This window comes from Tenrec ecaudatus, chromosome 4 (assembly GCF_050624435.1).
Source record: "Tenrec ecaudatus isolate mTenEca1 chromosome 4, mTenEca1.hap1, whole genome shotgun sequence".
NCBI classification, from domain to species: domain Eukaryota; kingdom Metazoa; phylum Chordata; class Mammalia; order Afrosoricida; family Tenrecidae; genus Tenrec; species Tenrec ecaudatus.
In genome coordinates this window covers 24267796-24291735 of record NC_134533.1, presented here as the reverse complement: position 1 = coordinate 24291735, position 23940 = coordinate 24267796, and the positions used below count along the sequence as shown (strand labels likewise).

At 55.6% G+C, this 23940-nt stretch overlaps 1 protein-coding gene across 12 annotated transcripts in view; it reads right to left on the bottom strand.

Annotated features, from left to right (window-relative positions):
• Window positions 1-8: 8 nt before the first annotated feature.
• The window catches only part of AMBRA1 (autophagy and beclin 1 regulator 1), a 174596-nt gene continuing 150664 nt past the window's right edge, over window positions 9-23940 (bottom strand). For 6 of the 12 annotated variants that reach the window (XM_075545788.1, XM_075545787.1, XM_075545791.1 and 3 more), the window contains 6 exons: window positions 23197-23351; window positions 12610-12749; window positions 6929-7021; window positions 5806-5999; window positions 1660-1773; window positions 9-1507 (listed from right to left, as the gene is read on the bottom strand). In XM_075545788.1, coding sequence (XP_075401903.1) covers window positions 1014-1507; window positions 1660-1773; window positions 5806-5999; window positions 6929-7021; window positions 12610-12749; window positions 23197-23351 — 1190 coding nt within the window. In that variant the 3' untranslated portion in view covers window positions 9-1013. The remainder of the gene's footprint in view (window positions 1508-1659; window positions 1774-5805; window positions 6000-6928; window positions 7022-12609; window positions 12750-23196; window positions 23352-23940) is intronic. The other 6 variants (XM_075545790.1, XM_075545796.1, XM_075545792.1 and 3 more) reach the window with 1 other exon arrangement.

Here is a 23940-nt window from a genome sequence, read left to right as displayed (position 1 = left end):
GAGGGGCACGTCATCACTTTAATGATGGGGCTCTTTGGCGTCTCCCTCATCAGCAGTCAGACTGTCCCCTCTCCTCCCACCACCAGGTTTCTATGATGAGTTACAAACAGAAAGGAAATCACATTTTTATACTAAAACAAAATAATCATCAGAGCCTTGATTTTCTCCACTAGAAACTACACGTACAGTTCAAGATTCCACATGCAACACCTTAAATCACAGACAAGACCTCACATTCTGACCCAGAGTCCGGCCTTATCCCGGCCCGGCCGCCAGCCCCAGGCGGCTGTGGCCAGACACAGGTTAATACTGGGCCCCCACGGGTACTGTACAAGGTCCTGAGGGGAGCGGGGAGCTGACGGACAAGGCCGGGCGCGGGCCAGCCGACACCCCCCACTCCTGAGTGAGGGCCCGCCCACTGTCCCTGAACCCCACCCTGAGCCCATCGCTGTCCCTCCCCTCAGAATAAGTGCAGAAGGGCCTGTGGGCAAGGCCCTGGGCAATCCGCCCAGGCAGCCTGAGGTTCTGTAGGGTGGGATGTGACAAAGACGCTGGAGTTCTGGGAGGTGGTTTCTAGACACAGCTGTGGCTCCTCCGTTCCTGGGCTCCTGGTGGCTCAGCCCAGGCAAGAGGTGGCCAGGGCCTGCTGCCCCACTAGCCTCTGTCCAGGATCAGGAGGCCTGCTCGTGCTGTGGGGCACTCTGCCCCGGGGAGCCCCTAGAGCCCACCTCCTAAAAGGGAGGCTCAAGCTGACATCACCACCTACTCCTCAGTCACACAGGGTCCAGCCTGTGGCCCTCCAGGGCTCCGGGCCTGGCAGGCTCCAGTCCCCCAGGCAGGCTTTGCCCATCGACTGCCATAGGCCCACTGACTCAGACCCCTCGACCCCCCCACCCATCTCTTCTGCTCCCTCACGCAGCCAGCAGCTCTTCTGCATGTACAGTTCCCAGTCAGCTGTGAGGTCCGGTCTCTGCTCAGCGGTTGAGGGGAGGCACCAGCGCCTACACTTGTCTCTACCTGTTCCGCGGCTCCCCACCAGGGCTGGCAGTGTCCGCCCTGCTGCCGCTGCCATCGGGAAGGTGATGGCTGCTGGTCAGGTCGCAGTGCAGGGTTGGGCCCTCAGAACTGGGAAGGGGCCCAGAAGTGGGGACGGGGGAGGAAGGGGGCAGAGGTGGTGGGGGCGGCTCCCGCCCTGGGGTCCCAGGCTGGTCCCAGGAAGCTGTCCGAGGGCTCAGGCCTTGCTCCGCCAGCTGCCCAGGCCCGGGGAGCAGTCCACGAGAGGTGGAGGGCTGGGGTGAGGCAGCACGGGTGGCGGTGGGCTCAGTGCCTGTCTGGGAGCTTCGGTGGATGCGGTGGCTGACGATGATGCTGTTGCCGAAGCCGCCCATGGAGGCTGTGGTGGTGCTCTGCTCCCGCTGCACCACTGCCGTCATGCCCCCCTCCGCCATCAGCCGCTGGATTCTGCTCAGTGCATCCTCACCGCCAACGCCCGTCTCCGAGCCCTCTCCTGGAACGAGCACAGTGGGGAGAGCGGCGATGAGCAGCAGCCTGGGCAGGGGGCTCTGGGCTACAAGCAGGCATAAGAAGTGGTGCCAACCCCCCACTATGAGAAGAGGAGGCGTTGTGAAAGCCAGAGGAGCCCCTCACATGGTAACTGACCCTGGTTTACGGGACAGCCTGGGTCTAGCGGGCCGGGGAGCCCCTGGGTGGCCTCAGTGGTTACGCGCTCAGCTACTGACTGGCAGCTGAGGTGGGCATCATCTGCCGGGGCACCTAGGGAGAAAGGCCAGGAGATCAGTTTCTGCAAACACCCGATGGAACCGGCTCTGCTGACACACGGGCCGGCAGTGTGAACCTCAATGACAATGGCTCAGGACTGGTCAGCTGGCCAAGGCTATGCCCCCAGGAAAGAGGCAGAGCGGGGACTGGAGCCGTGCTGGTGCTCCTGAGCACCTTCTGCACAACGGCGAGCAGGCCAGGAGGCAAGAAGGCCGAGGAGGGCCTCCCCCACCAGTGCAGCTGCCTATACACCCCCACCTGCCCCGACCTGAGCAACCTGGTCCCACAGCCCTGCAGTGGGAGGTGGGCTGTCCGCCCCCCAGCCCCAGCACGTGGGCCCAAAGGCCCACGTCTGTGCTGCCCTACACCCGCACTTCCCTGCGTCTCAGCGCTACTCATCCGACTTCTGCCCTGAGCTCCAGCCCACGAGGAAGCCGGATTGGTTAACTGTGGTCCTCAGTAGGCGCTCCGTTTCCTCCCTCTTCTCCCAGTAGCCACCAGCTCTCACCAACTATTCCCACACACTGCTCTCCCAGGCATGGAGGCCGGACAGTCGTGTCCTTCTCTGGAGAGCTGGCTGGCACTCCAGGCCTGAGGCGCCAAGCCCCTATGGGGGTTGGCAGAAAAGGCGTTGGCTCAAACCTCACTTCTGCCGCTTCAGAGCTGCATGCCCTTCAACAAGGCCTGTGACTTGTCCTGTGCATGTCCCTGGCCCCTTCACTTGGGATGAAGGCAGCGGCAGCCCTGCACAGTGTTGGACATAGGAAGTCAGACGAGGTGTGTGCTGGGCCTTAGTCGTGACTGCTGGCAGCTATCTTCACAGCCCTGCCCTCCGGCCACTGGTAAGCCCAGTCAGGGTCAGGGGCTGCTGTGACCAAGGCTCCCAAGGGTGGGCTGGCTGAGTGCCTCATCCGTCTCCTTTCTCACCTGCGGGCTATTTTGGGGTCATGTGGGACCAGGAGTGTTAGGTGTCTATTGGGCACTACTGTGCAGTGCCTGCTCTGATCCTTCCCCTTCCTGCTTTGCCCACCTCCTTAGAGCTTAGGACAGGGGGTTGAAGCGGCCCCCAGCTTGTTCAAGGGGAAGGAAAGGGAGTCTGAGGGCTTGCACGCCTGCTTTTGATAAAGGCCTTCCACTACTGGGGGCACCCACCAGTGTGCCTCAGCAATGGCACAACTTCAACCCTGAGCCAGAGCGGACACTTCTACATTCTTGTCACCAGTCACCCCACACTTTCCAAGAGCTCCATGTGCACGAGAGCGCCTGGGCTGGCCTACAGCCCATTGGCACCAAGCTCCCACACCGGGCTCTCTGCCTGGGAGCTACTCGCTCCTTCACGTGGGCTGCTCAGGCCAGGCGGGGCTCCCTGGGGTCCAGAGGGAGTTTATCTCCAGAGAGGCCTGCTGCTAGTCTCCTGACCTCCAATTGCTCGCAGTGGTTCAGGGCTTGGCCATCTCGATTTCTAATCCCCGCCCCGTACCACACCCAACACTGAGCCAGAGTGCAATCTTGTCCTGTTCAGGGCCCTGTATCCTCAAGGACAGTGGCCTCGAGCTGCAGTGGGCCCATGCCAGGGCCACTGTGTCAGCCACGTGCCCGTGAGCCCCTGAAGGAGTTAAATGTCACCTGCCTGGTGCCAGGCCCTGCTTGCACACACATCAGGTGAGTATCTGGTGCACAGAGGGTTCCTGGCCACGTCCTACTCCTGCTCGGGGGGAAGCACTCCTATGTCCACTTTCTTTCTGGCCTTGGCTTTGGAGCAGGGGCCCATGTGGATTCTGACCTCTCTGCAGAGCACTGGAGTCACGTGTCTAATGCCCTGCGGACAGCTCCTGCCCAGAGAGCCGGGCTGCACTGCTGTGTGGAGGAGGGAAAGGTCTTGGGGCCTGAGGGACTGGCCCTCCTGGCCGAGGATGGAGCTCTGAGCTCCAGGAGCTGGGGGGCCAGGGGTTAACTCTGCTGTCTCCTTGCCGGCAGCAGAAGCATCCATCTGTGAAAGATTGGGCACCAATTTTGTGTTGGCGGGTAAGCTTTTACGTGGCCAGAGCTTAGAGTTCCAGTCTGGAATGCAGGGGCCAGGGCGAGGTCAGCAACTTCTCATCGTGCCCGTGCCCGCACTTCATTCTGGGGCTTTCCCACCCAGACGAGGGGCCACCTCAAGGGCAGCTGCTGACAGGACTAGAAGAGGAGCGATGAGCCACGGGAAGCGGGGGAGGATGGGCTACGAGAGGGTCATGAGGAAGGAGCTGAAACAAAAGGGAGATGGGCCCTTGCATGGAAAACGGATGAGCTGCTCTGTAAACGTCACCTAATTCACTACAGAGAGGAAAAACCACCCAACCCCCTGCACGGCTTTCCCCTGGCCCGGGGTCAGGCTACCGCAGCTGGCGGCTAGTGCCGGCATCTAACCCTGCTTCAGCCCACACAAGCCCTAGGCACCTGCTGCATGCTGGGCTGGCCCTGTAGCCGGGTGGGGCGCAAGCTGTCCAAACACAGGGTCCCTGCAACACAGGGCCCGCCATCCACTTGGAGAGGAATCGAGAGCACCGAGGGAGGCCTCCCTTCTCCATCACCTGCCTGGCTCTGGCTTCTCCCTGACGGAGCCTTTGGCCCCTGCCGACCCAAATGAGGAGAGTGACTGGCACTAACCACGAGGGAGCACTCCTGCTGCGGCACGAGCCCGGCTTCACGGCCAAGGATGGTGTCTCGGCACTCAACACCATGTGCATGGCTGCATGTTAGCAACAAACCGGGTCCGAGCACAGAAATACAAGAGAAATTTTGAAGACAAAGAACAAAGATGAGGACCAAGAATTCATTGGGAGGTGGCCTGTTTGATGGACCCCACAGGCTGCCACACCCACATGCTGGGCATTGGAACTTGGTACCTCTACCCGTGCTGTCCCCTCTACCTGAAGGCCTCCCATGCCAGCTCCTGCTCATCCTGCTCCTTTCTAGAAGGCTCCCCAGACTATGTCCTCTTCAGACTAATTTCCTGCTTCAAATTCCATCGCCCTCTGGACAGAGTGCCCTAGATGACCTGTGTGGGGGCTCAGTAAGTGGCTGAGAGGGCTGCCTATGACTCCGCCTACCACCCCACATCCTTCTTGCCATCTGGGGATGACTTAGGGGGGCTCTCCCTGCCCACTGGCGGTAAGGGAGAGTCGGGCACATGAGAGAATGGGGGACTCCCTTGTGCTGCTCTGGAGCAAGAAGAGCACTCGGGAATCTCCCTACTAAGGCTGGAGGCTGCACTGGCTGCCAAGCCAGGCATGGTCAGCTAGAGGTGGTGGGCTGGGCCCACACCAGAAGAGACTAACTTTGGACAATTCTATCCCACCCCGTGAGAGGGTAGCAGATGTGCTGTTCTGGCTGCCTGCCGGCCACGGCTCCTCCTCCCACAGGCCCTTCTGAGCAAACAGCCCAGGAATATGAGAAAAGGTGTGGTTATGTGGCGCTGGGACCAGCAAGGGAGCTGGGCAGGGGTCAGAGAGTGACCGGGTGAAAACAGCCTGCTAAGCACACTGCTGACAGACTCCAGAGTGGCTGGAGCTCTGCTGCTGGGAAGTGCTAATTGGTTCTTACAAGTGTGAGAGCAGCGCAGAGAGCAGGCGAGATGGGCTGAGCCACACCTGAGAGACAGGTGAGGAGAAGGGGCTGCCGCTTAGGCGGTGGGAAGCAGAAGAGCCAACAAGCCCCTGAGCTGTCTCCTTGGGGCAGTTCCAGAGCTGGTGGGCCAGCTCAACTCCTGGCCAAGTGGTGACCTGAGTGTCCCCCCAGCACTACCCGTTGCAGCCATGGGCCCCTCCTGAGCAGAAGCGAGAGCGAGCGCCACTCAGCACTGGGAACAGCAGGTAAGCTCAGGGAAAGCCCCCCATCCCCACCCCAAAGAGTGGGTACTGCCCAGCCACCTGAAAGGGACTCATTCTGACCAGCAATGCAATGTCCTGTCCAGGGGCCAGGAGCCTCTCCCAGGAGGGTGACCGTGCTTCTAGTCCCTCTGCCCCAGCGCTGCAGCGCTCCTACCTTCGCCAGAGCCTGAGGCTGCTGCCCCCGGCTGCTGGACCTCCCTCTCGGTCTGTGTCTCAGCATTCTGCAGCTGAAGGGCCAGCGTCTGGGTCCCCTGGGAGGTCACCGAGGTGGTCGGGTTCCGGGGCTGCAGCCCAATGGCATTCATCAGACCCATGTCCCTGTCTGTCCTCCACGTGGCTCTGCTGGTTCTGGGGGAGAGAGGCAGAGTGAATCAGGGGGACCGGGTCAGCATCCCTCACTGAAAGTTGTTGGCCCAATGCCACCTCAGAGTCCTGCGTCAACTCTGCTGAGCCCCTGCCCAGGGACCAAATGGGAGGCCCCACATCCACCCACTCCAAACCCAGCCGAGTCAGTCGCTTGCAGAAGCCACCAGGCGAGGGGAAGGTGGCTGCTCATAAGAGAGTCTTCTGGTCGCTGCTGGCCGGACTCCACGGGCAGAGGGGAGGCTTTCCTCCTTCCTAACTGATGCTGACAGGATCTCTAAGTGGCCTGAGATGTCTACATTAGAGGAAGCACAATGGGGATCTTATGGGGTCCGCCTCAGATCCTTCTCACCAAGGCTTCTTAGGGCCCCTTGCAGACAGGGTGCCTAAGCTTCCCTAGGAGAATGCCCCCCCCCCCCCCAGTCTGCCAGGCCCTTTGCTTGGGCACATTCAGGCAGTGCTCTCTGGGGAAGCAGGAGCTGGTGGTCGTCTGTCGGTACACACTAATTGTTATGTAGGCAGCACCTTTCCACCAGCCCGTGGCTTTTCCAAGAAGCAGAGGCTGGCTTAGGCTTCTCATCTGCTGCCCACCCCCAAAAACCTCATGGAATTAAACAGTAAGATGAATGCCATCTGATTTCTATTCTCTAGTCCCTGAAGAACACTCCTCCCTGACCACCCGGTGACCCACAGCTTCTCCCTGTTCCACAGAGCAGACTTCTTTACCTCAAACGTGTCCTGAGACCATGGCCCTGATGGAAGGCAGCCCTGTTTATTCTAAAGCAAGATGCCAAGCGCAGTGGTCTTGTTTTCCTGCTTGTCTGTGCTCAAAGGTGGTCACTGGCAAAAGCTGTTGTGTGTGGCCACAGGGCCCGTGGGCTGCGGCCCAACCCAAGCATCGCCCACAGACTTACCCGGGCCGCTCGCTGCTCCGGTTGCTGGAGTGGACAGTGAAGACAGTCTCACTCAGCTGGTCCCAGTAGTACTCAATGCCGGTGTTCAAGGCCCTGTAAATCACGTGGGAGAGCGGAGAAGGCATGGCAGGCATGAGGGAGGGGATGGCAGGGCCATGCAGGGTTCTGGGCGTGGTGGACGTGGTTGGCAGCCTGAGAGTTTTCTCTCTTGCAGATTCCCTGCCCCCCTCCTTCTCCAGCCCTTGAAAAAGGAACTCAGCAGGCCCAGCAAGCAGGACAGAGGCCCACCAAGAGTGCAGTGCCACAGGAAGCTGTCCCCGCAGTCTGAACCCGGTCCTCGGGGCAGAGGCTCCGGAAACAAGGGCGTATGGTGCCTCCCTCCTTCCACGGGGCCTGACCGGTTTCACTCTTCCTGGAACTTCCTCCCAAGACAAGAAGACCAGTCTCCTCCACCCCAACACCAGCTGCTCCTTGGCCAAGGTGGGCTGGGGTAGCCCCTAACATGGCTTTCCGGGCTGCAGCAGAGCTGAGAAGCTCCTGCAGGGTCAGAGGGCAAGGCCTCCAGTGGCAACGGGCTGGTGGGTTTCCAAGGAGCTCAGGCCCAGGCTGCCCGCTGTCCTGGTAAGGAGTCCCTGCCTGACTCACAGCTGCCAGAGGGAAGCAGTGGTTTCTCGTCCTTCCACCCTGAGCTGCCACTGCACGGGGGTGTCACAGAGCACAAGCCTCCTGAAGAGTCACCTGACTGACACCAGTGAGCAGGGCTGGGGTGTGGACAAGGGCTGCGCGAGAAGCGTCTGAGTATGTGCATGTGGACATGGCCCAAGCCCCTCAGGCCTTCACCTCTGCATCCAAACCGGCAGGGTGTGCACACGAGCTTGTCACCCAGACACCCAGGCCCCCGGTCGGTAATGGCAGCACACACTGTCATACAGGCTGAGAAAGGAGAGCCAGCCGGTGAGGAGGGCTAGCTAGTGTGGCAGTGTGCACCCACCCTAGGCTGTAAACGCTGACCTCTCAGCCTGTGGTGATGCCCTACCTGGGGGGGGGGGCTGTCTTTGTTAAGGATGAGGGAGGGTGTCTTGAGTCCATCTCTTCTGGGATGTGGCAGAATTTAAACCAGCACGCTAGGAGCAGAGAGGGAGGAAAGCACAAGCCTAGAGGCCAGGATGCACAGCTTGGAGACCAGGGCCTTCCTCCTGAACCGGCAAGAGAGACACTGTGTTTTGTGGAAGATGGCCAGGTCAAGAGGAGTTTCGGGAGCTGTACAGTGGGAGGGGGAGGGGGAGGGGGAGAGAGAAAGGAGAAAGCAGAGAGAGAGAGAGAGAGAGAGAGAGAGAGAGAGAGAGAGAGAGAGAGAGAGAGAGAGAGAGAGAGAGAGCGTGTGTGTGTGCGTGAAGGCGCTTCAGGGAGCAGGGAGGAGGACAGGGGCCAGTGGCAGTCGTGATTAGCTGCTGGTAGGTTGACTCTGGACTGCTCTGTGTGGTGTTCAAAGCTGGGTGGGCTTTCGGAAGCAGATCCCAGGCCCGTCTTCCGAGGTGCCTCTGGGTGGTCTGGCTACCAGTGGTGCTCTTAATCGTTTGTCTGTCCTGCCCAGGGACTCCATGTGGAGACCCGCGTGCGTCTTCCAGTGTCCCAGACTTGAGCGAGGGAAGAAACGGGTCACACCAAAGACCCACAGCCTCCTGCGTGAAGCTGCTTTAGAAGGGAAGCCATGCCTCTCTCTTGTGGGAGCTGAGGGGTGTTTGAGGACAAAGGGGGAGGTTTCTCAGTGAGGGCTGAGGCAAAGGGCAAGATGTCAACTGGCCTGCGATGTAGACTGGCTCGTAGGGGCCATGGAAAGCCAGCTGCCAGTGAGTCTCTGATGCATGTGGGTCCCTGCCCAATGCCACCTCCGTCACTCTATGGCCCAGGGCTGGCTGGTGACAGCATACCTACTACCAACCATGGGGTGCATGACCAGGAGCCCTGCTTCCTGTCACAGGGTCTTGGGGTACTGCATCCGAAGCCCCACACCACCTCCAGCCCACACAAGCAGGCCTACTTTTAAGCCTCCTGCGCACACCGTGCTGAGGTCAGAGCAGCCGGCAATGACAAACTTGGGGGTGTGGCTTATGTTTCAGGCTCTGCACCAGAGAACAGGCTGCAAACACCAGCTCTGGGACTGCAGCCCTTAGCCTGAACCCACTGACTCTGTCCTGCTCCTGTCTGTCAGCCAGAGAGAGACTGGCTCCCGCTGGCTTCTTCCTTCTTAGGCGACCACGTCACAGTGGGGCCAGGGCTCCCTCAGGAAGCCAGGCTAACACACAGAGAGGAATGTGGTCAAGCGGAAGGCCCCACCGGGCTGGACTTTGCACGGATTTCCACTCAACACCTGGCTTCCTTGGCCGCATCTCTGGGCCATGCTGCTGGGATAAAGGCACCATTTCCTCACTGTGGGTCTCTTCCTGGGGCCCCAGAACACCTTTCAGAGTCACCCTGGCTGCCTCAGTGCTCACCACCGCCGGCTTCCTTCAACTTCCAGGGGACAACCCCTCTCTTTGAGAGCATTCTTCTTTCATTTAGTTGCAGAGGCTAAGACCACAAACTGCTTCCTTGGAGAAAACGTCGACATTTGTCCCTGCTGTTTCTGTAGACGGGGGAAGAGCGGGCCTGGCACTCGTGGTTTAGTCTGTGGCAGTGGGGTGTGCCCTCCTCCTTCTTGGGCAATCGTGGTTCATTGTCACTACTGCTGACAACAGCAGTTGGGACAGCTCCCTCCCATAAGCCATTGAGCCCACGCTTGGCCACAGGGCCAGATGTCCCGCAAGCCTGGTCTACTTCTCTTCTGCAACGAGTCTGAGTCTCTCAACTCCCTAGTCCTCTGCTCCGCCACTGTAGGGCTGCTCTAAGAAGCCGGAAGTGAGCAAGCACCCCCCCCCCCCAAGCCCAATCTGGCATTTCACACCCAACATGGTTATCAGTGGGAGCGTTGGCTGGGCTGGTGGTTTCTGAGGAGTGGCGACAAATGAGGAGGTACACCTCAGGGAGTAGGCAGGGCAGGGAGACCAGGCTCTTGGCCACTCTAGCAGCTCTGGTTCCACAGGGGCTGAAGGGCCAGTGGTGGTTTTCTCTGTGTGCCTCAGAATTCCTTCTCCTGGCCCCTTGTTTCCTGGCAAGACGGAGCCTATCTTCAGCCTTCCTGTCTTGTGAAGTGGGGTTTCAGGCCAGCAAGAGAGAGACTTGTGTCCCCGTCTTTGTGCTCAGAGAGCGCTGAAGCTAAGGAACGGAGGACAGTCAGGAGCAGGGCGGAGCACAAAACTCAGGGGTGCCGCTGCCTGGGCCAAAGACAGACAACCACCTGCTTGTGAGGGAGGGCTGGCAGACTACATCCTGTGCCCTTGGGAATGGGCGTGCCAGGGGCCTGTGTCACATGGGGACAGGCAGCTGCCTCCTAAAGAGACAACTGCCCTGCATGCCTACGGCCCTCCTACTGCTTGTTCTCCATTGGAAGCCTTCCCGCCTAAGGATGCGGGGAAGATGGACACATCCTTGCTGTCCTGGCAGCAGTCACCTGACCCAGCTGCCGGCCTACACTCTATCCAGCACAAGGCCCTGCTCCTGAGCTGCTTTCCCTCCATCATGCGTGCTGTACTTCCTCTGGAGTCAACTACTTTCATCAGAATCTGAAAGGGGGTTTTAATCCAAAACAGGTTAAGCAGTAGCTCCTGTCCTGAGAGCACTGGCTGGAGACTGAGGAGGCCTCCGTCTGCCCCTGAGGAGCTAGGAGGGCTTGGGGGGCTGGGGGAGGGCTATCGCTCAGTCTCTTTTGCCTATAGCAACAAACCAGAACAAATCACTGGACACACATAAAGATACTCTGAACAACTGGGCCCCCCGAGGTGTCCTAGGCAGTTGTTTCTGAAGGTGGGGACACTTGCAGACCAGGCCCAAGATATCAGGAGCAACAGCAGCCGCCAAACAGACAGACTGGCTCCTCCCTCTTCAGCCCCACAGCACCTGGGCTGTGGTGGGCACTGACATGCCATGTTCCATGTGCCAGTGCCCTCACGGCAGAGGCAGCCAAGATGGCCAAGACCCGTGGAGACCGTGTGATCTGAAGATGACACATGGGAGAGAAGAGCGAATGGGGGCCAAAGCCAGCTTCACGCTTGGCTGCAGTGCCTGTGAGTCTCGTCAGCACATAGGCAAGGCTTTACTGTGTGGCCGGGACAGCCTGCCTCTGACAAAGCAGATCTCTTTTGTAAGGAACGGGGCTGTGAGTCTGGTGGGGACAAAGATGACTGGCTGAGGCTGTAAACAAAACCACACTGCTGAGGGAGAATGTCTCAGCAAAACGGAGAGAAAGGCTGGTAATGACGGTGTTGGAAGAGTGCACTGTGGTTCAGAGTCTTGTCTGCTGGGACAAAGATGCCTATTAGAGGCTTCTTATGAATTCCTAGGGAAGGAGGCGGAGGGAAGACATTTGGCCTTGGGAGCTCTGGGCGGGAGTTGGGGGTAGAGAAGCCACAGGCCTGAGGACAGTAACACTCAGGTAGTAGCCAGGCCAGGCAGGGGCAGCAGGGGCAGAGCCAGCACCTGGGGTGGAGGAGCCAGACGCTCAGGTGACAGTGGCAGGCACACACGGCAGTGCCCAGCTCCTGCCACCGTCAGGCTCACACAGCATGGGCTCGAGAAGTCCAGAGCTGCTTTTCTGCTGGGACCACTGCCTCCCGCGCTCTGCAGGGTAACCACTTCTCCAGCCACAAACCCGCTCGAGGAAAGATGGGCAGTCAAGGTTCCCATGAAAAGGCATCATGGAGCTACCCAATTGCTGGAGAACCCCCCCACCCCAGCAGCTGCACCGCTCCGTGATGTGCACAACACCCGGGAGGAGGCTGGGGGCCGTCGGCATCAGAGCGGCTGGAGGCAGAAGTGGCATTTAGTGGGATGGCACCCTGCGGCAGCCACACAGCAATCAGCCCGATCTGCACGGATGCACTGAGCACCACACGCCCTGCGTGGCAGCCTCTAGCAATTGACGACAAGCCTGGCTGGTTCCCAGGGTCTCAAGTAAGTGGGTGCTGGGGTAGATCTCTAACCCACCGCGAGGCCACAGGCAGGGCCAGGGGTGTACTCAGGACTTGAGGAGGAATTGCTTGGGCTCCTCACATTCTCCTCCCTCCCCTATCTCCTAGAACAGATAAGCATAATTTTGATTGTAAAGGATGCTTTGCATTTGGCTTCCAGCGGCCAGGACATTGGCAAACTACAGCCAGAGCCCTGCCATCAGAGACCAGTGACTTGACAAATTAAGAGTTTGAACAATACTTCCAGTGTTATTTATGAAGTTAAGGTCAATGGCATTTACACAAGCCTAAGGCCACCTGTTGAATTCTTTAAAAGGGTTTTAAAAAAATCTTTGATCTCTATGCTTTTGCCTGCAGGGAAACTTTACTACCACTAGGAAACCAGAGAACAAGGGAGAAAAGGACCAGCAGGAAAGAAAATACCGCCTTAGCTTAGCTTCAAGGAGACACAACTCTCTGGAGACCTGAAGAAGGAAGCGCTAACCTTGCCATCGGAGGCCAAGGGGTCCTGTAATGAGTGACATTTTGTCACCTGGAAGACTCCACCCCCATCCCACCCGGCACTCCGGCTCTGGGCTACAGGCCTCCCAGCAGGCCTGCTCTGCACCCACTCACTCTGGCCGGCAGATCACCAGGTCCCCCTTGTTGGTGCCATAGGCCAGGCCGAGCCCTGGCTCTGGCAGCCAGCGGGCCGAGTTGATGCTGACGTGTCTCCGTTGGTCGGCAGGCATGGGATACAGGACGTTGAACACTCTCTGAAGAAGGGACAGGCAGAAAGAGAACAGGAAGATAAAAACAAGTGGTTACCACTTGAAGAGAAGCAAGACCCCCTTGCACTGTCGGAAGCAGGTCAAGCACAGGAAGGGACCAGGTGACTCTTAGTCAAACTAGGGAGCTTGGAGTCGGAGGGGAGGAGGGAGGGGCCTCGTCTTTCGGGTAACGTACAGTCTAAGTGGTCTTTTCTCCAGGAAAGGTTAGCTATCCGCTCTTTAGCACCATTTAGCCCGTCCAACTTCATGCTAAGGCCACACCTTCTTCCCCCCCTTCTGCACCCCAGGAAGGACTGCCCCTAACTTCCCTCTGACCAGACCAGCCAGCTAGTCAACCTAGGATGGGAGTCTCGTTACCATGGAAATCAAAGTGCTTCAGGAATGGGGAATTGGAGGTGATAGGGGGGCGGAAGGGGGGGGGCGATAGAATTAGAGAACATTTTTAATTCATCTAATTAAAAGCAACATTAAAACTGCTATTGTTAAGGAAATCTAAAAGGTGCAGGAAGATGTAAAGAGCAGGGCAGAGGGGAATCTTGAACACACGGGCACGCTTTCTTCCAAGCTTATGTAAGGGCCCCTTAAAGCAGTGCTTCTCCACCTTCCTCATGCCGCGACCCTTTCACACAGCTCCTCACGCTGTGGTGACCCCCAACATAAAATTATTTTTGTTGCTACTTCGTAACTGTCATTTTGCTACTGTTATGAATTGGACGACCCCTGTGAAAGGGTCGTTAGCCCCCCCCCAAAGGGGTAGCGACCCAAAGGTTGAGAACTGCTGCCTTAAATGGATCCTTTCCATCTCCAACACTCTACCTCTTGCCATAGCGAGTGTCTCAGGAGGACTTGTAAGCTCCTCCCTGTCAGACTTTGGTGCCCCTTGAGGGTCTGGTCTGACTGGGGAGACTATTAGAGTACTATTAGAGTCCTGAGACTCTTCCTTGGCAGGGGATCAGACCTATTCCTGGGGCCTGCTCGCCGGCAGACGCCCATGGCAACAGCAGGACCACTTCTCCCTGTCGGCCTCATATGTCTTCTCCCATTCCTTCTCTCAAAGGCTCCCCCTTCCCCGTGGGATAGGACGGTGAGGGCGTGGCGAAGACCCTAACAAAGCCCTGTGGGTCAGATCAGGCACTGTAGCGGGGGTACCGCCAGCCTAAGGAGTGTTCATTCAGAAAGGTCCAAGAGGGGAGGGGGCAGCCTCTTAAGATCCTCTCTCAAACCCCAGAGATTCCAAGTGCCAGAGGACAAGGCCTGTCCCGAAAGACCATCGGGTCGGTGCATCTGTGCTGACGGGTCTGGAAGGAGGGCACTCAGACGGCACACATTCATTCACCCGCTCACCGCAAAGAGACTAAGACACACACCCTCAGTTTGCTTCAAGTACAAGAACTTGTTTGATGGGCAAAAGCCTGGAGAGGACAGTGTGCTGGGCAAACTCAGCTGAGGGGGGGGACAAGGTCACAGAGGGGTTAGAAAAGTAATTAACCCCTCCCACCCCTGATACTGCTGTACAGAAGTCTCACAACTCCCATGGCTCCTAGAGTCACGGGGGCATCAATGTGTCATCTGGCTTTGCCCTCCCTGCCTGGACACCCCCACCCCAAAGTGCTGGCACCATGCTGAAAGGGCAGCTCCCGAGCACCCATCTCCTCCAATGTTTGGGTATTAGGCTAAATCCTACTTTGTGGCGGGCATCCAGAAGTGCCACGTGAAGATCAGCAGCCTCTAGATTCCTGACAAGCACTTGCTTGCTTATCACAGGGCCCTGGGGGTGGGCAGGCGGGAGAAGAGTGCACAGGTGTGGCTCAGGTAGGAAGCGCTGGTCCCCCGTCATGAGAGGGTCTCTGGTCCAGGCCTCGTTTTACACAAGCTCTCTAATAGAAGACCCTGGGGGAATGAGAATCTGGCCCATTCTGAAAACCACCCAGAGGAGCAGCTTCCACTCTGCCCTGGCAGTGGGCGACAGCTGGCAATGCCCTCACGGAGGGAACACGCTCCTTGCGACGAGTCCTGCCCTGGAGATGAGAGAGGGGCTGGGCAACAAGTTGTCCCTCATACTAGCAGAGGGCAGGGCGCTTCCGCTACTACCCCCGCCCCTTCTTGGTTTCAGCCTTCCCTAGGGAAGATCTGTGGGTCTCCTACCAGAGTGGCAGGGAGATCTGTGACAGAAGAAGGGACAGGACCTGCCTGTACTTCATGGCATTCCAGGGGCAAGCTTCCTTATCTTTAGGTGCCCTGAGGCCCCCTGTGGACAAAGCTAGGTGCCCTGGCGTGGGGGAGAGGGGAATCCCTCTCTCTATCTTGGGCAAAAGTGGCACTTTATGAAGGTCTACCATCCAATTCCATATTGCCCTAGAGAAAGGGCCGGGCAATCCAGGCTCCAGGCTGGGAAACCTCACGGGCAGCTCTCCTCTGTCCTGGTGGATCCAGGAGGAGTCAGAGTTGACTCAATGACACACCACCACAGAGAAGGTTGGTCCCAGCTGGGGTCCCTCTGGGGGACTGGCAATGAGGCCCAGCTGCTGACTCATGTCGACAGAGTCCTGGTCTCACCTGTCTAGTCTGCAGCTGTTCCCTGAGATGTGGCAAATGCAGACAGCACTGTAGTGCCTCCCCTCCCCTCCCTGCCAAGCGGACTCTTCTCGCTGCTGTCTAACATCTAGAGGGGAATGGGAATCAATATGGGAGAAGGAATCCATTTTTTAGAGTCACTGCAGTGCCGAGCGCGTCAACAGGGCCTGTGAGTCAGGCGGCCAACATCTTTATAGCTCTAAGGGGGTGGGGAAAAGAGAACGGTTCCTTCACTCCTGGGCTCCAAAACAATCTCTGTACCGCTTGCTCCTCCAGCCCTTCAACTTGAACAGGAAGTGGGGGCAAACGACAACAGCTCCTGAGCAGATCAAACCCAAAAGAGTCTTATTTCCTATTCAAAGGCAGCTGGGCATAGGATGGCAGAGGCAGCCGGGGGAAGCTCCGTGGGAAGCCATCCTCTCCAGCCTTTTAACAATCAGAGGGGACAATGCAGTGCTCTCTCCAACAGGAGGCTTCCCTTTGGGGTGCCTGTCAGTAAGGCGCAGGCCACCAGTCCAGGCGGCCAGCTGTACTGCTCAGAGCAGCCTGGAGGAGAAGCCCAAAGAGGACATGGAGTCATCGTGTACACCATGGGACACGTTCCTCAGCTGTAAAGGTGGAACTGTGCCGTGGTGGCTGGGGACCCAGAGTAGTTAACAAATGGTCCTTATTTTACTGATGGCAGTGGAAGCCCATGGAGAGACCTGGGAGTCAAGGGGGTCACTGGAGAAGGGGCAGGCCAAAGGAGCTTCGAGAAGGGAAGGAATTTCGAGGAGAAGTGCATTCTGGGCCATGAGGGAATGATGGGAGGGTGGCTAGAAGAGAAGCGGCTCTCCCAGAAGTGGGAGAAATCAATGCAAAGCATATGCTAAGAGACAGCTGACCTTTCCACTGGAAACGGGGGGCTCCCCATCTTGTCCCAGGTTGGGAAGCACCCATCCCCAGGAGCGAGGAGGAGGGCTAGCATGCCCGCGCTGTTCCTAGCCAGCGGGAGCTCATCTGTTTCGATTCATGCATTCTGGGAGTCTTCATTTCTGAGGGAATCTGAACTTTCTAGAAACTTCCATTTATTTTACAGTTTCCAGGTCTTCTTTTGAGTTTAGACCTTGCAGGATATTGTTGGGATTTTTTCAAGTGGTTTGTTCTCTCTCTCTCACTCACATACACACCCACACACCAACAGAAAAGAAGAGTAACTGATTCCTTTTCTTGACTTCCTGGAACTCGATACCCTCCCTGCTATGGACAGTCTGTTGCCTGGTCACAGTTTCTAGCCCATCTCCTGTAACTTGGAGAGACCTGTAAACTCTCTTCATTTGCTCCTCAAAGAGATGTGAAGGACAGAAGAAAAACACATTCTTCTGTGATCTGTAGCTGCGTTCCACAGGCCACCGCCCTCTGGCGCTGGGGTCAAGCAAGGTGCTTACTTCTGCAGAGGGACCTACTGGAGTCCCGCATGGACACCAAGGGACTCCCTGCTTTCCAAACCCCTTTGGTTCCCGCCTCTCTAAAACAGTCCAAGTGGCACAACGTCCCAGCTTTCTAAATCTTAAAAGGAAAGGGCCAATGGAGTAGCTGCTCTAAGCATTCTAGAATTCACCTTTGAAGAGAAGTCTTTTAACATCTTTTACTGCACTCCACAGCTCTTGGAGGAAGGTGATTGACCTGTCTGCTCACCTTCTACAAAGCATGGTTTTCCAAGTGAACAGGGGAAAGGCTTGACCTTTCACTTCTGATCAAACACCATCTCCCGGCATTCCCTGCCACGTTTCGGGGGTGGAAGTAGAATTCTGAGCAACAGAACAGTGGCAAAGAGGTCTGCCAGAACGAGTAATGAACTCATTGGCAGCACCATTGAATTGCTATTAAGCAGTGTGCTAGACACACCGAATGTGTGTGTCTACATGAGATTTCTACGTAGCACACAGACAGGAAAGCAAGAGTGCCTCTGTGCTGAGCACGTCAGCACCAAGGGAAGGACCAGAGCCTGGCACTCAGAGGGGCTAGCTAAGATTTTGCGGAGTGAAAAGATGGAAATGGGGTGTAGGCTGCGCCCTCCTAAGAGGCCAAGGAGGAAAGAAATCGTGAGTGTGGAGGACTTGATCATGGAAGAATGTGCCTGCGTGAACAGGGCCACGTGCGGGTCTAATGTTATCTTTAATGTTCTGTCTGGGTCCCTCCCTTCTCTGACAAATTGCACCAGAGACATCTCTGGCTTCGCCCGTCCCCCTCCCCCTTCCGTGTAAAGTTCTGAAGAAAGGAACTTTTTGAAGATGGTGCTTTGTACCACATCTCAGAAGTCAACTTTAGGATAATTGCAGCGGAAGCAGCTTTTAATCAACTGACAGGCAGCTTTAAGAAAATTAATGAGGACACAATCTTAGGAAGGAGTAAATCATTTCTAACAACAAAGCTGTCTCTCTTTTACCCCAAACTCCCCCTGAAGAAACAGTCCCCCCTTCCTGAATACAAAAATAACCTACCTTTATTTCTGGTATTTGCCGCCCCCAAGGCCAGACAAGATTAAGAGGAGGCTCAGTTCCCTGAAGATTACTGGAGAACATTTGGGATTGAACTAGAGTTCTAGGTCACTTTTGAAACTAAGCTTTCAGCATCGAAGGCAGAGAGATGATTGGGTTGATAAGGCAGAGCAAGGAGGGAGATTATCTGTTTAAGAATGGACTTAGAGTCTGGCCCAAGGAGCCTACCCAAGTGCAATTATTTATAGACGCTGGTCCGTGCCAGCAGAGCCGGGCACCCATCCAGACCCGAGAGGGAAGTTCCTGCTGAGGTTATGAGGAATTTGAGCACTCTGGGTACCAAGCCTTTTCTTTAGTTCACTTTTTTTTCTTTAGTTCACTTTTAATCCGTCATAGACACTTGGAGATGGCTGTAAAATGGTATGGATGACAGCACGCCTATTGCTTCTTCAGAGCCGGGGTGACACCATGATGCCCATTAATGAGCAGCAGCACAGTGACGCCATGTCCCAGGGAAGGGCCACAGTGAACTGGATGATAGGAGCAGAAGCTCAAGGAGGAGGCCTGAAGGAGAAGGTATGGCTCCTGCTGCTTACTCTCCAAGGCAAAGAAAGCATCTTGTTCCTCACAGGTGGGCAAGCAGGCGTGGCCCAGGAGAGAGCCTGAGTAGAGCCCACTGTGGGAGAGCAAGAATCGCAGGGAGAACCCAAAAAGGGGCTCATAATATTTACCTGGTTTTCAAGGTGGCATCAAGAGCACCTGCCGGGACAGCTTGGGCATGAGGCACCACCCAGGACAATCAGAACTCTGACAGGAGCCCTCAAGTTAAACAGGTAAGGTCTTGGCCAGTAAGCGACGACTTGGGAGCAAAAGGGAATGGACAGTAAGGAGCTCTAACCACACTCCCCAGGCAGCCGTGTCTGGAGCTCCACCTAAAGGCCCCTTCAAACATAGGGGAGTCGTCTTGATTCCGCAGGGCTGGCTTGAAACTGAGGCTTCGTCTCTCTGTCTCTCTGCTAAGTTCTCCAGTGCTCCCGGGGACAGCACGACTGCCCTGACAGGCGATGGCTCTGCTCAAACAACCACACCCTCCCTGCTGCCCAGCACAGTCCACCACAGAGCAGCTGTCCCTTCTCCAGGCTTGCGTGCTCTCCCTGGCTCTCCCCAGCCCCGGTCCAGACCAATGGTTGGTTTGGCGAACACTCGCTCAGCTCAGCCTTGAATGCAGCTTGACCACACTGTCGGAGCAAAAGCTCTCAATGAACCTGACCTGGACGCATGTGGGGCAGGGATGCAAAACGACTCTCAATTCTGTCTTGGAGGGCCACCCCCCTACCCCGTCAGTCATAAAGTGGGCAGAGAAAAATGCCAACCACGTTTCCGGCCTCGGAGAGTTGCAGGAACTGCCCAGTGCGCTTACTTCGCTGTTATTAAGTCACTCATCTCCTTCAGGCCCCACTGCGCGGCCGGGAGGCTGACCCGGCTTGGGAGAAGGCGTCCAGACACAGGAGTGTGGAAAGCATTACCCTTTATTCTGGCTTTCAGTTCAGAATGCCCTGCAGCACCAGGCGACTCGACCCCACTCCTAGTGACACGAACTGAACGCAGAGGCTGGGGCGCTGACGGCTTCTGCTTCCATTAGTAATTCGGTATTCTTTTGGGTGCGCTTTCACTTGGTTACAACCAAAGTTGTTATAATGTGCAAGTTGCCACTATTTTAGAAATTAATTGCGGTTTTCTGTTACAATATTGTGCCTTGCTCCAATTAGAAAACGCAGCAGAGAGGGAACACTGGAAGTCGAGTGTTTTGAGAAGTCAGCAAAAACTTTGAGCTCAGCAGTCTCTAAAAGCCTAACCTAAAAACAAAACAAGAAATTTACAGAAGGCCCTCCCTGGCTCCAGTATACGGGAGGCAGAGAGTGAAAATAAGACTCTGAGTCATAGCAAATAGCATATCCAGGCTGGAACTGTCTGGAATGGACAGAGGGGAGGGGAAGAGCAAAATGTGTGCCCGCCTTGATTCTTCTGGAAAACGGGAAGGACTGAGGGTGGCCTCCGGAAGCAGAGCAGGGCAATGTCAAAAGGACCCCGAGTCTAGAAACAAGGACAAACGTGACTCAGCGCAGGGAGAAAAGCCGCCGCCACATTCAGGCACTGGGAGGAAACCTGGAAAGCAGCACCGGCTACCAAAAGATGGGCGGTGAAGTTCACCAGTCCACAGGCTCAGGGCAGTTTGGTTGGAAACAGAACAGAAAAAGTCCGTGATGTTGATGGGTGTCACGGAGTAGACCACCCACCCACATGTCAGAGCAGAACTGCCCCCTTGGGGTGTTCAGTAGGCTGAGATCTCAATGGGAGTGGGTTCCCTGGCCTTTCTCTCGCAGAAAGTCACCGTGCCCACAACAGAATGAGCAGAGAATCAGGCACACAACAGTTGAGGCTGAGGGCAGAGACTTAAAACCAAGGACCCTCATTAAGAACAGCTACTTCAAATTCAAGGGCTCAACAGAATCATCTGACTAGCTTGTCTTTAAAATACAAATACCAGACTCCCTAATGCTCCTGTTCCTGTGGGGGCTCTTAGGGCTAAAGAAGCGTCTGTATTTTAACAAGGACTAAACATGTGCAGGTGATCCAAGGACCACAGTTCGAAAAGCACTGATCCAGAAGTCCAGGGCTGAGAGCAATTCCTTTAGAGAAGAATTTTCATAAGAGACTGTGCAAAGGACTCTCTCTTGGGGAGAGATGTCGCTCAATGGGAATGGAAATAAGACAAAGCAATGGCCTAAAGGATGTTCTCTTAGGAATACCTGTTGGCCCAGACAGTTCACCTTTCTCATGATGACAGTACATACCAAGAGGTAACACCACAGGCAAGGAGATTCTAGGTAGAGAGTATCTGGGATACTCCCACTGCTGAAAAGGCATTCCTGTAAGGACAGAGCTGGGCATTACACCTCACCTGTCTACCTGTGGGAAGAGAGATGCTCTACTGTCCCTTTACACCCTCACTCCCTGGTCTCAGAAAAAAACAGATACCTCTTGCCTTTAAGAGTGGAGCAGCAGAGTTATCCAAAGATGCTGGTGCCTTCCCTTCCTCCAGTGAACGGACACAGGGACACTGGTTGAATGCTTGATGCCTTTAGATGTACAGGGCAGCCAAGACCCGGAAACCCAGAAACCTTTCTGCAGTGTCGGGGGTCCAACTAGGCAGACACTTGGTTGAGCAAAACCTCTTTGAAGAGGCCTTGATCCTGCCTTTTGGGTGAGAGGTAAGCCTTTCCAAAGAGAAGCATTCTGGTTACTTTGGCTTCTTCTTGTAAGTAGCAGATGGTACCAATTGAGAATCAAAAAAGCCTCCCTGGGAGGTCTGAGAAATAGCTCTTGTCATGAGGCTCGAGGCAGCTGGCTGGTTGCTCTGAGCCCCTCACAGGGCCGGAACAGAGTAACTGGATTAGCACAGCTCCTCAGCAGACTTCTCCCACTGCATGCTGCCAGCCCGAGGTGACAACAGACCCCACCATCTTGGCTTCTGCTCAGAGGTTTCTGGCTACTTATGGAAGAGAGGAACCACAGGAGGCTGGAGAGCTAGCCAGCCAAGCCCAGGAGGTGAGCAGAGCCCTGGCTTCCGGAAGAGGCTGGCTTTGCCCATTAGTGTTGCAGCAACCAGATCCTGTCTCTTAATGAATGATTATCAACAATTAGTCCACAACGAGGCAGGAAGAGTTAGAAGAACATCTGTGCGGCCCCGGGTTTCTAGGTGGCACAAAGCAGACGCCAGGCACTTTCACCACCCAAGTGTGCTGAACAGCAGCAAAACAAGATGGTTTTTTAAAAAAGAAGATGATTTAAACCAAAGCTCAACCCCCATCCGCACAGATCTAGGCAAAGAAAACTGGCCTGATGAACTAAGTCTTCTCCTAGTCACCGAGGTCAACCATTTTCAGACTTCCATGACGTTCAGGAATCAGGTCAAGAGCTGAGAAGGCCTTCTTTCTGCCCTTTCAGAGGCTGGGAGAGGCAGGCCATCCCTAGCTTCTGCTAATCTCCACCCGAGAAGTGAGAAGGAGGATGCTGTTCTGGAGGTTTTCATGTGTCCAGTTGGTGGTAGATGTCAGGTGCCCTATTCCCTACTTGGATTTCCCAAAGGTAAACGACACATGGGGTCTGTTCTCACGCAGGAGAGGAGCCGGACACGGGAACCAGTGACTGCAGTGAGGTGTGGTGGTAGCACACGGCGGGAGCTGCCAACTCTGTGAAGGAGGTTTCACAGAAGGGGAAGTGCTTGACAGGCAGTTAGGGACGGGGGAGGGGGGCATTCCAGGTAAGGGCACCCAGCATCAAAGAGCGTTGTCACATTCAGGGAACTTGGAGAATGGCTAGGGAGAGCTTGGGGAGAAGGTACCTGCAGGAGACAGTAGGGAGAAGACGCAGGAGAGATAAGAGGAGACGTCACTAGGCCACCCACTTCCTATCACTTTTGCACATACTGGAGCTATCTCTAGATTCCTCTCTGAAACAATCCCTCCCCGATTCCAGGCACCCAACAAGCATCTACATGCACAGCACTGAATGAGGGACCAGGGGGAATGTGCCACTGCAGAGTTCACACAGAGTCTCACTGAGTGGATTAAACATATATGAGACATGGCTAAGGAAAACATAAGGGAACACACAAACAAGTGCATGCAACTCTAAATGGCAGAGACGATAGAAAGTGCTAAGGGAATTCACAGGTTCTTAGCTTGAGACAGAGCTTAAATACCATCTAATTAGAGACTGTTCAAATACTCAACTCCCTTTGACAAAAGCCGGGCCAAATGAGCCCCCACAAGATGTGGAAAGCTCAGTCGGGCATGCTAGTCTAACCACGTCAGAAATCGCCAACTACAAGGAGCCCAGAAGGCTTGCACATCAGAGAGGCTGGCCTGAGACGAGGAAGGGGGCTAAGCAGGGCCCTTGCTTTGCTGGTGAAGTACGCAGGACAATTATGTGCAGAGCAGTGGCCCAAAGGCACCCAAAAACCCCAACATATTTCCTGGTATACTCACCATTAATTTCTTTTTTAGCTTGACCCCTCAAAAAAAAAAAGGGTGGGGGGTGGGCTTATTAAATAATCATAAGTATCTCATGGGCTCTTTTATGAACCTCTAGAAAAAAGGTTCCATGTTGAGGAAAGAAAGTGTCCGGTAGATTACTTATCTAAAGCCACTTTCAGACCTCGAGGGAAGCCATTCATAATGCCCGCTGGGAGGCACGTCTGTACCAGTGTGAAAAGCCTGCTGAGTCCTTCCTTCCTCCTCTGGTCCTACCGAAGAGACCGGGCCGCTGCCCTTCATTACAAAGCCCCCACAGCAGAGGCACCACAGGGCACTCACCCTCATGGAGGTCTCCCCGCCGTGGGCCTGCTGCAGCCTGAAGACTTGGGCCACCATGTGCTCCGTGGAGGGGTGCAGCAGGATCCGTCGTGAGGCCAAGCCCACCATGACATAGCGGCCCATAGGGGACAGGCTCACTGAAATGGCATTGGGGCCTGAGGGGCAACAGAAGAGAAAGACACTACCCATCATTCTTGTCATTGTCAGGAAACACCTTTCACTCTTGGTCTTGTCTCTGTCCCTCCAAACTTTCTATCTTCTATCATCCTGGGGTTACCTCAGAGGACTATAGAGAGGAGCATAAAGCCCTGAGCATAGTGTTTGACATTAAGAATTTAATAAATGCTATCCACTGTTAGCATCAAACTACAAAACAATACAACACTAAACAACGTAAATCCTATTTGCAATCTACTGTTAAGTTAGGAACATTTCCCATCATTCAATGTTCTTCTACAGTAACACTGTAAGAGCCAAATGATATTCTATCATAGGACTCTTTACAATCTTACAGTTCTCCTTGTTATAAATAATACGATTGTGAACGTTCCTGCATATCAATATTCATACTGTTTCTGATTACTGCCCTCTTAGAAGTGAGATGGCTAGGTCAAAGAGCACACATTTTGAAGGCTTGTAATATACAATGCCAGGCTACCTCCAAGAGTCTGAGGGGGCCACCAGACCAGGAGGAAGCTGGCGGTGCCACTGTGGCAGGAAGAACCCTCCTACAAAAATCCCACC